The 12,125-nt window shown below is 41.7% G+C and overlaps 1 protein-coding gene across 6 annotated transcripts in view; it reads right to left on the bottom strand.

The window, feature by feature from the left end:
• The window catches only part of LOC133563632 (UPF0606 protein KIAA1549-like), a 61,515-nt gene extending 50,767 nt beyond the window's left edge, over positions 1 to 10,748 (bottom strand). For 4 of the 6 annotated variants that reach the window (XM_061917865.1, XM_061917868.1, XM_061917869.1 and 1 more), the window contains exons 1-2: positions 10,532 to 10,712; positions 4,972 to 5,206 (exon numbers count right to left, since the gene is read on the bottom strand). In XM_061917865.1, the coding sequence (XP_061773849.1) occupies positions 4,972 to 5,068 (97 nt within the window). In that variant the 5' untranslated portion in view covers positions 5,069 to 5,206; positions 10,532 to 10,712. Of the gene's footprint in view, positions 1 to 4,971; positions 5,207 to 10,531 lie in introns of all 6 variants that reach the window. The other 2 variants (XM_061917867.1, XM_061917866.1) reach the window with 2 other exon arrangements.
• Positions 10,749 to 12,125: the final 1,377 nt, after the last annotated feature.

Raw genomic sequence — 12,125 nt, 5'->3', positions numbered from 1 at the left:
GCTGATACTGATTAATGTGCTAATTTTTGTAATTAATCACATGCTTTATGGATTAAATTTAACAGCCATAAAGTATACATATCTGTATAACAACTGGCTGTACTGTATATCCACTGGTACCTTCTGTTTTTGCACACCTCACGTTTTGTACGGTTCCATTTTCACGGAAAAGTTTCACCAAAATGTTGCCTTGGTTTGCGTATCATACTACCAAACACGGCACGCAACAAAATCGCATGTTTGCCGAGGTATTGTTCCACGAAATTACCGTATTTTTTGGAGTATAAATCGCTCCAGAGTATAAGTCGCACCTGCCGAAAATGCATAATAAAATAGAAAATAAACATATAGAAGTCGCACTGGAATTATAAGTCGCATTTTTGGGGGGAAATTTATTTGATAAAACCCAACACCAAGAATAGACATTTGAAAGGCAATTTTAAAATAAATAAAGAATAGTGAACAACAGGCTGAATAAGTGTACGTTATATGAGGCATAAATAACCAACTGAGAAGGTGCCTGGTATGTTAACGTAACATATCATAGTAACAATCATTCAAAAAACTATAACATATAGAACATGCTATACATTTACCAAACAATCTGTCACTCCTAATCGCTAAATCCCTTGAAATCCTATACGTCTAGTCTCTTACGTGAATGAGCTAAATAATATTATTTGATATTTTACGGTAACGTGTTAATAATTTCACACATAAGTCGCTTCTGAGTATAAGTTGCACCCCCGGCCAAACTATGAAAAAAACTGCGTCTAGTAGTCTGAAAAATACAAATAAACGAGAATCCCACGTTGGTGACTCAAATCTGTGTGCTTTGTTATTAAGTACGACTGCAAAGAAAAAAAAGCCACCTTGTGGCCAAAGCAAGTAGCAAGTGCCAACACCTTGATATAAAAGGTAAGAAACACTATCTAATTAAATAAATTAAATGTTGAAAAGAACATTGGGGCGCTCGCTTGGTTCTCAACTTTCCTACACCATTTCCTCTCATTTTTCAAAGCCTTCAAAAATAGTAAAATTAATTTTATCCGTCATTCATGTTTTTTGCATTATTTTCTGAACGCAAAGCTGTAATTACTGTAGCCTATATTAAATGTGTGTTGGAGTAAAATTTTCAGGATTTCTTATGAGAAAGAAATGGGTCTTCGTCTGACGTTTTGGAACGGATTGCTAATGAAAACACGGTACCACTGTTTAAAAAAGGTAGGTAGGCAACATACGAGATGAACTACAGTACTCTCCCTTCTGCTAGTTTCTGATTTCAACAGCAATTAAAAATTGCACAAACTTCACTATTGAATTAAAATTAGAACGCTCAGACGTAGTAAAGCAGAATTGCTTTTTTGGTCACATCATGTGCAAAATATGTAAAACAAACAAAAAAATAGCATATACTAATTGAGCAATTTACAAACTGTGGTACGCATACAATTAGTGGTTTGCAGGCTCCATCTAGTGATACGCCAAATAATTAGTTAAATATAAAAACATAGTGTGACCGTTTAAACTGTGGGTAATGTTACAGTGGCCAAAAATATTAACTATACTTCTTAAATAAAACCTCTGTTTTAATGAATATACAACCGTGTTTTACTTTTGGTCTTCATGCTGGTACTCGCAGAGTCAAGTGTTTTTTTAAGGTGCTACTTATTGAAAAAAGTTTGACAACTACTGTGCTAGTCGATCGCATTTGTCTGATTGAGTGGTAAACAAAACTAACACTCATTTTAAATAGGAATCAGTGTTTTTTTTAATATATAAAAGAGATGACACTATGATAAACAATTACAACTACATGCAAAAAAACAAAACTAACACTCATTTTAAAAAGGAATCAGTGTTTTTTTAATATATAAAAGAGATGACACTATGATAAACAATTACAACTACATGCAAAAATACCAGTTATTTATTCATAATAAACACGTCAATTAATTACTGTAATGCTAATGCAACTTATAAAGCTGCAAACCAAGGTTTTATGCATACATTTACTTTTACTTGACTAATTCTCTACTTCCTGACGGGAATACAGTCACAATGTAATCCTATTAGCACATAATATGAGTTTATGACTGTCCTTAAAGTCGGTTCAACTTTTATGCAATGTGTTGGGGGAGGGGGGCTGGTGGACCGCAGTAACACATCTATGAAAGTAAGCCTGGGGATAACACTCATCCAGTGCATTGATTTAACCCTTTCATTAATTACTGCAAAACAGATAACTTAATAGCCTGTGTAGTGATTGGGCCACTGCGCTCCACTTGTGAATCACCACCAATCATTATGCAGCTCACAGCAGCACAAGGTCACGCAGCACCCAGGTACAAATAAATGACAATAAAACATTATAAAAGGCTCCAGCAGTTTTATGAGTAGCTGAAACATTTAAAGAGTGCTCTTGTTAATTTCCTGCCTGTTGTAGGTAAGAGCTTAGCTTGTATGGTAATTATAAATCATATCTTTTGAAAGGGCTTTAGAACAAAACTATACTTCAAGTTCTGAGTTTACTGTAGCCAAATTTGACTAACAAATGCCTAGGGATAGGTTGATTGGCAACAATAAATTGGCCCTTGGGTGTGAATGTGAGTGTTAATGTTGTCTGTCTATCTGTGTTGGCCCTGCGATGAGGTAGCGACTTGTCCAGGGTGTACACTGCCTTTCGCCCGATTGTTGCTGAGATAGAGCTCCAGTGCCCCCCGCGACCCCGAAGGGTAAGGGCGGTACAAAATGGATGGATGGATGGAAATGAGGACAGGCTAGCACTGCTAATGATGCAGTATGTAACTGCTTCTAAAGCTTCATTGAAAATGTGTATTTATTCTTCTAAAGTAAACACAGAAATCAATCAGTTGCTTATATATTTTAAGTTTTTAGGTTCACCTTTAATAACTGATTAATTGATTATTAGGAATTCTGCAAATTTAGAGTTGTTTTTTTTGATAGTTTCTGGACGCACTCCCAATACAATTGTGTGCGCTACTCAGGTGCAACCAGCAGGGGCGCTTTTGATTCAGTCTCAGAATTTACCACCTAAAGTTTAACAATCTGTAGTCTGGGTTTGAATCTCATTTGGAACATCTCGGTTTTATGGTTTATATATTTCTGTGGTGCTGTTTATTGCTTTTTCAAGTACTCTCGGTTACTCCCACAACTCATATTTCAAAAACCTTGTTGCACTAAAGCAGCACTCAGAGCAGACTTATAATTAGGCTCCACTTTAAAATGCTCTAGCTCGATGCTAATTTACATTGGATTCGTGAGAGACACGCTACTGATTAACATGATCAATTTCACACGCCGATTTCAACATCACTAAATTCGGTAATGAAAAGTACAACTAAGATGCACATTACAATCTAACATCTGGTGTGCTATACTTACATTATAAACCTTTACTAGGGCGCAACAAACGTCTTGATTCCGCTTAAAGGCAAAGACTATTCCCTGACTAGGCAATGTTATTCACTACTGCCATCTAACCTCCTGGAATTTCAATTAGATACAAAGTCTATTTTATAATACTTGCAAATGAGACTCAGAAGAAAAAAAAACAATATAAAACCACTGGACAGCCCAGCTATCATTATCAACTCACTGTTAAATGTTAAACGAAAAAATAGATTAAATTATTAAACATATTAGCATTTATTAACACATGAACATTAGTATAAAAAATTGGTACACTTGAGCATCGATTCATTAGTGAAAAGGTACCCATCTGTACTTGTATGTAAGGTTAAATGCAGACTCTATAGCAGGGGTGTCAAACTCAGAGTGGGCCAAAATTTAAAACTGAACAATGCCGTGGGCCGAGGTTGAACAAATTAATCTTTTAATAGGGACCCAAACAAGTTGTTCATTGAATATTGAAGAAGCAAGGCTTATATAACTTTATAGTGACATGCAAAATTGAGTTTCAAATAATAATAACAATAATAATTAAAAAATATCAATGGCATATCAAATCAAAATGAAATAAAAATTGAATGCCTCTTTTGTATTTGCAGCCTTCTGAGGTAAATATTAACATTAACTTTTTCCACAGGCTAATACATTTGAAAATAAAATAATGAATAAATTAACCATTCAGGCTTTTTTACTGCTCAGTTAATGTCGGGGCTCAGGTGGGCGGGGTTGGGGAGGCGGGGTTTGTTGGTAGGGGGGGAGGAGGGGTGTATATTGTAGTGGTCCAGAAGAGTTAGTGCTGCAAGGGGTTCTGGGTATTTGTTCTGTTGTGTTTATGTTGTGTTACGGTGCAGATGTTCTCCCGAAATGTGTTTGTCATTCTTGTTCGGTGTGGGTTCACAGTGTAGCGCATATATGTAACAGTGTTAAAGTTGTTTATACAGCCACTCTCACTGCGACCTGTATGCTGTTGATCAAGTATGCCTTGCATTTACTTACATGTGTGTAGAAGCCACATATATTACGTGATTGGGCCGGCATGCTGTTTGTGAGGAGGAAAAACAGACCTGACGACAGGTTGTAGGGGACGCTAAAGGCAGTGCCTTTAAGGCACACCCCCAATATTGTTGTCCGGGTGGAATTCGGAGAATGTTTGCACCGGGAGGGGCACTGAAATTCGAGAGTCTCCCGGGAAATCGGTGAATGCGGTGTTACAGCGGCACCGCTGTATAACACCGGCGGGGCAGCTCTAATGTTAATTTGATATTGCATCAAGGGCCAAATGAAATTACACGGCGGGCCAAATTTGGCCCGCGGGCCAGAGTTTGATACCTATGCTCTATAGTGTCCATATGTTTTAATGTGAGTGTGAATGGCTGTTTTTATGTGTGAACCAACCTTGGGTATACCCCTAAAACTAAACCTGAACCTCAAAGTCAGCTGGGATAGGCCCCAGTTTATGTGTGACCTGAATTAAAGATCATGGCCGTGTAATAAACTACAGGATGACATTGTGGTCTTAAGAAAAATACCTTCTCTTACCTGCAACAGGTGAGTCAGCCGCTATCATGTTTATCAACAGGACCATTCCCAGAACCACTGCACGATGGCCACGGACATCCATGCAACTACCTGCCATGATATGGTGGTGGCTAGGTCAAGGCATTTCATCTAATTATAATGACAGCAGTCATCCAAAAAGACACGTCTTTGGGGGTGCATAAAACCCGGAGGTTTTATGTCGGAGTCTTCCTCATCTTCCAGAACATGTGCCTGCCTTGTAGAAAAGAAAGACCATGAAAGCAGCAGAGAAACAATGGAAGCTAATAGAGAGTAACAACACTACTTTTTTTGTTGAGGCTTTGTGGTGTAGTGCTGAGGGCCGCATGTAACAGCGAATGAACTGTATATCAATGTTAATGTATAATAACCTTATATTTATTTACTGATGGATAACTTGCTTTCCAATCCTAAGTCAAAGTGACAAGCAGATATTTACTGTAAGTTAGGGGTGACCCGATCGGATATTAATATCAAATATCGACACGATAATTCATGTAAGGCCTATCGAATGGTATTGGCGTACATGTAAAATGTCCGATACAAGCAGTCCTGCAGTGCGTTTACTTGTGCAAAGCTGGAGAGCCAGTCAACATCTAAATGTCCTCCAATAAGCACACAAGTTAGATTTTTTTGGGACTTAAATCAAGTCATCTAAAAAAGGTAAACATGGAAGGCAATAGGCTACAAGTAGCTTGCAGCTAAGCACACGATAAATAGCACACAAGGTAGACTTACGTAATAAGGATCATTGCCAGGAAAAACATATTTGTCAATATAAACAAATATACAAACTATTTCTAGTTGACTATTAATACACAAAGTCCCCAATGCAGAAGCGTTTTAGAAACTATCCAATAACAAACGTGTCGGCATCACCAAACTTACTGCGTCAAGAGCAATTACCAGTCCACTTCAACTAAAAGACAGCATAAATCAATTCCAGACGGTTAATAATAAATAGGTTAGCGTACTTCATACCTACCATTGATTTCTGACTAATTTCACTTTATCGAGCCTTTTCTGACATTCCATACTACAGGATAGTAAAGGCTTATTAGTGATTCCCAAAGCCCAAAAAAAGTCTGCGGGCTATAGAGCTTTTTCATTTTGGGCTCCAGTACTCTGGAATGCCCTCCAACAGTTCGAGATGCCACCACAGTAGAAGCATTTAAGTCTCACCTTAAAACTCATTTGTATACTCTAGCCTTTAAATAGACTCCCTTTTTAGACCAGTTGATCTGCCGTTTCTTTTCTTTTTCTCCTATGTCCCACTCTCCCTTGTGGAGGGGGTCCGGTCCGATCCGGTGGCCATGTACTGCTTGCCTGTGTATCGGCTGGGGACATCTCTGCGCTGCTGATCCGCCTCCGCTTGGGATGGTTTCCTGCTGGCTCCGCTGTGAACGGGACTCTCGCTGCTGTGTTGGATCCGCTTTGGACTGGACTCTCGCAACTGTGTTGGATCCATTATGGATTGAACTTTCACAGTATCATGTTAGACCCGCTCGACATCCATTGCTTTCCTCCTCTCCAAGGTTCTCATAGTCATCATTGTCACCGACGTCCCACTGGGTCATTATTGTCACCGATGTCCCACTGGGTGTGAGTTTTCCTTGCCCTTATGTGGGCCTACTGAGGATGTCGTAGTGGTTTGTGCAGCCCTTTGAGACACTAGTGATTTAGGGCTATATAAGTAAACATTGATTGATTGATTTGTGCTGATATCGTACCGGATCAATATAAGTATCGGCCAATACTCAAGGCTCCGCATTCGTATCGGAAGTGAAAAGGCTGTATCGGGACACCCCTTGTTTTTGATAGGGAATTTTTTTTTTTTTGAATACCTCATTGCATGATCAGATAATTTCAGAGATGGGGCCAATTCTGGGGGGCCCTTGAGTTTGACACCCGCAGTGTAGATGCCCTATTTAGCAGGCGTAAACACAACCACATATTGTTGATCTACTTCTGTTTGACCACTGTTTACATTTTTACAATGAATAACCATCACAAGGCCCCTCTTTTTTGACAGACTAAGACCTTGTGAATTAAGTTTTTATCAGTCACAATGTTAATACCATAATAATGTATTTGAATATTAATTACCCTTGTGTACATAAATGCTACTGGTAGTCTTATATCCATTATATATACATATATATATATACACATTATTTTTGGGTCTCCCTATGTCCAGCATTAAAAGATTACAGTTGGTACAAAATGCAGCTGCTAGACTTTTGACAAAACAAGAATGTTTGATCCCATTAAGCTCACCTGAACTGGCTTCCTGTGCACTTAAGATGTAACTTTAAGGTTTTACAACTTACGTATAAAATACTAAACGGTCTAGCTAGCTCCATCCTATCTTGCTGATTGTATTGTACCATATGTCCCGGCAAGAAGTCTGTGTTCAAAGAACTCCAGCTTATTAGTGATTCCCAGAGCCCCCAAAAAGTCTGCGGGCTATATAGCGTTTTCTATTCGGGCTCCAGTACTCTGGAATGCTCTCCCGGTAACAGTTAGAGATGTTACCTGAGTAGAACCATTTAAGTCTCACCTTAAAACTCATTTGTATACTCTAGCTTTTAAATAGACCCCCCTTTTAGACCGGTTAATCTGCCGTCTATTTTCTGTTTTTGCCCCCTTTGAAGAGGTTATTAAGTGACCACAGGTGACCCGCTAGCTCTTCAAAGTCGGGATCCGGGGTGGACGACTCATCTGTGCATCCGTTAGGGACGTCTCTGCGCTGCTGACTCGTCTCCACTCAAAAGTATCTCCGGCTGGGCCAAACCATGGACTGGACTCTCACACTATTAATTATATCCACCCAACGTCCATTGCACCGCTGGCCCAGGGCTGGGTCCCCACATCTGCGGTCCCCTCCAAGGCTTCTCATTGTATCCCCTTGGGTTGAGTTTTTCCTTGCCCTGATGTGGGACCTGAGCCAAGGATGTCGTTGTGGCTCGTACAGCCCTTTGAGACACTCGTGATTTAGGGTTATATAAGTAAACTTTGATTGATTGATTGACATACTGTTGATCTACTTCTGTTTGACCACTGTTAACATTTTTACAATGAATAACAATCACAAGGCCCCTTTTATTTTTGACATAATAGGACTGGCTCTCCAGCGCTCACAGGAACGGTTCGCAGCCGAGTGTGAAGCGACTGGAATGGGAATCAGCACCTCCAAGTACGAGTCCATGGTTCTTGCCCGGAAAAGGGAGGAGTGCCATCTACGGGTTGGGGAGGAGACCCCGCCCCAAGTGGAGGAGTTGTAGTACCTAGGAGTCTTGTTCAAGAGTGGATCGTGAGATCGACAGTGCGGTGTCCTCAGTAATGCGGACTCTGTATCAGTCTGTTGTGGTGCAGAAGGAGCTGAGCCGGAAGGCAAAGCTCTCAATTTACCGGTCAATCTACGTTCCCATCCTCACCTATAGTCATGAGCTTTGGGTTATGACCGAAAGGCCAAGATCATGGGTACAAGCGGCCGAAATTAGTTTCCTCCGCCGAAATCTCGTTTCAGTAGGCCTTTAATTACCCTTGTGTACATAAATGTTACTGGTAGTCTTTTATACCCAAACTAACTGACTTCCAATACAATTACCGTATTTCCTTGAATTGCCGTAGGGCATACAGTATGCGCCTGCCTTGACTTACTGCCGGATCAAACTCGCTTCCCAAAATAATTAGCGCATGCTTTTGTATTACCGCCTGGTCAAACTCATGATGTGACGAGTGACACTTCCCCTGTCATCATTTTCAAAATGGAGGAGGCTGGTTTCAATACCGGTAATTTGAAATCGCATAAAGGGAAGAAGTTTAAGAGCTATTCAGTATTCAGTAGGATTTAAGGTCCAAGCTTACATCACACTCAAATTTTTACTGCATACCACAACTTAATGCCAAAAAAACGGAAATGCTGATTATCGGTCCTGCTAGACACCGACCTCTATTTAATAATACAACTTTAACATTTGACACCCAAATAATAAAACAAGGTGACTCTGTAAAAAATCTGGGTATTATCTTCGACCCAACTCTCTCATTTGAGTCACACATTAAAAGCGTTACTAAAACGGCCTTCTTTCATCTCCGTAATATCGCAAAAATTCGCTCCATTTTGTCCACTAAAGACGCCGAGATCCTTATCCATGCGTTTGTTACGTCTCGTCTCGAATACTGTAATGTATTATTTTCGGGTCTCCCCATGTCTAGCATTAAAAGATTACAGTTGGTACAAAATGCGGCTGCTAGACTTTTGACAAGAACAAGAAAGTTTGATCATATTACGCCTGTACTGGCTCACCTGCACTGGCTTCCTGTGCACTTAAGATGTGACTTTAAGGTTTTACTACTTACGTATAAAATACTACACGGTCTAGCTCCAGCCCATATTGCCGATTGTATTGTACCATATGTCCCGGCAAGAAATCTGCGTTCAAAAGACTCCGGCTTATTAGTGATTCCTAGAGCCCAAAAAAAGTCTGCGGGCTATAGAGCGTTTTTCGTTCGGGCTCCAGTACTCTGGAATGCCCTCCCGGTAACAGTTTGAGATGCTACCTCAGTAGAAGCATTTAAGTCTCAACTTAAAACTCATCTGTATACTCTAGCCTTTAAATAGACCTCCTTTTTAGACCAGTTGATCTGCCGCTTCTTTTCCTTCTCCTATGTCCCCCCCTCCCTTGTGGAGGGGGTCCGGTCCGATGACCATGGATGAAGTACTGGCTGTCCAGAGTCGAGACCCAGGATGGACCGCTCGTCGGGACCCAGGATGGACCGCTCGCCTGTATCGGTTGGGGACATCTCTACGCTGCTGATCCGCTTGAGATGGTTTCCTGTGGACGGGACTCTCGCTGCTGTCTTGGATCCGCTTGAACTGAACTCTCGCGGCTGTGTTGGAGCCACTATGGATTGAACTTTCACAGTATCATGTTAGACCCGCTCGACATCCATTGCTTTCGGTCCCCTAGAGGGGGGGGGGGGGTTGCCCACATCTGAGGTCCTCTCCAAGGTTTCTCATAGTCAGCATTGTCACTGGCGTCCCACTGGATGTGAATTCTCTCTGCCCACTGGGTGTGAGTTTTCCTTGCCCTTTTGTGGGTTCTTCCGAGGATGTTGTAGTCGTAATGATTTGTGCAGTCCTTTGAGACATTTGTGATTTGGGGCTATATAAATAAACATTGATTGATTGATTGATAAGTGCCGGAGTGAGAAGAGATTTTAAACAATAATTAGCGCATGCTTACTTTTACCGCATGCCTTTGGTAAGCGCAGGAGTGGGAAGAGGTTTTAGATTAATTAGCGCCCGGGCGGCAATTCAAGGAAATACGGTAACTTTTATTATTGTGACTAAATGTCGACATGGAGAACATTGCTAATAGCTCCCAGAGAATTTGATCACACAGTACATCCCGTGTCGTTACCCACAAAACATAACACATGTTTATAAACAAAAAGGACGGTCACTAGTGCCGAAAAGCAAGCTTTTAGCGCAAAGAAAAGAGTCATTCTTAACAAGCTGCGCATTCGGACTTACCAAAACACGCCGCAAAACTCAATGAAATCCTTTGTCTGGTTTGGGGAAAATATAATTGGATGAAGCAGAAAGTAGTCGACGGACCCTCGGCGGGACCACCTTGTGAGCTCAAATGTAATTCATTAATAGACCTTACGTGTTGGAAGCCAGCATCCATTTGACTCTCTCGATAGCAGCAACAGTCACCGTCTCCTGTCTAGCAGCAGATTGACTTAAGCCCCGCCTACTGATTGCTCTGATTTGTGGACAGCCTATCAAACTAAGCGCTCATTGGCTAACCAACTGTCCGTCATTATATTTTCTTCACACTAGGTTGGTCATCTTCGACAAGCGTCTGCGGCTTCCACGGCAACCTTGTGCGCATAACACACATGCTCATGTTTAGTTGACACTATTTTTCTAAATTACAATTAAGTATGATGATTACATTTGAAACACGTTTTTAGATTTGATGAAACTCCATCGAGGGATGTTGAAATGCTAGAAAAAAAAAAAGTTCAAAGAGCTTACCAGTGAAATGACGTCATTCTGTCTTTGAAAATGCATCGCCAGTGATGGCTTGTGGAAGCCTCGTCTTGGCGCATACTGCCATCTAGTGGTGGAAGTAAGGAGTGCATCATTCAATTGTATACCAATGTATACTGCACTCTATTTGTGGGACATATTTTACAATATTGATGGTTTTCCTTTCAATGTCCTACTTAAGGATAGGATAGGATAAACATTATTTATCCCATAACAGGGGTATTTTGTTGTTGCAGTGCAGATTCAAGTCCACAAAAAAGGTGAAAACATCCATCCATCCATCTTCTACCGATTATCCGAGGTCAGGTCGCAGGGGCAGCAGCCTAAGTAGGGGAGCCCAGACTTCCCTTTCCCCAGCCACTTCGTCCAGCTCTTCCTGGGGGATCCCGAGGCGTTCCAAGGCCAGCTGGGAGACATAGTCTTCCCAACGTGTCCTGGGTCTTCCCCGTGCCCTAAACACCTCCCTAGGAAGGCGTTCGGGTGGCATCCTGACCAGATGCCCGAACCACCTCATCTGGCTCCTCTCAATGTGGAGGAGCAGCGGCTTTACTTTGAGCTCCTCTCGGATGACAGAGCTTCTCTTCCTATCTCTAGGGTAGAGTCCCGCCACCCAGCGGAGGAAACTCATTTTGGCCGCTTGTACCCGTGATCTTATCCTTTCGGTCATGACCCAAAGCTCATGACCATAGGTGAGGATGGGAACGTAGATCGACCGGTAAATTGAGAGCTTTGCCTTCCGGCTCAGCTCCTTCTTCACCACAACGGATCGGTACAACGTCCGCATTACTGAAGACGCCACACCGATCCACTCTTCCCCCAGTCGTGAACAAGACTCCTAGGTACTTGAACTCCTCCACTTGGGGCAGGGTCTCCTCCCCAACCCGGAGATGGCACTCCACCCTTTTCCGGGCGAGAACCATGAACTCGGACTTGGAGGTGCTGATTCTCATTCCGGTCGCTTCACACTCGGCTGCGAACCGATCCAGTGAGAGCTGAAGATCCCGGCCAGATGAAGCCATCAGGACTACATCATCTGCAAAAAGCAGAGACCTAATCCTGCGGTCACCAA

The sequence above is a fragment of the Nerophis ophidion genome, linkage group LG12, assembly GCF_033978795.1.
Source record: "Nerophis ophidion isolate RoL-2023_Sa linkage group LG12, RoL_Noph_v1.0, whole genome shotgun sequence".
Classification (NCBI taxonomy): Eukaryota; Metazoa; Chordata; class Actinopteri; order Syngnathiformes; family Syngnathidae; genus Nerophis; species Nerophis ophidion.
This window is presented reverse-complemented; position numbering and strand designations above follow the sequence as displayed.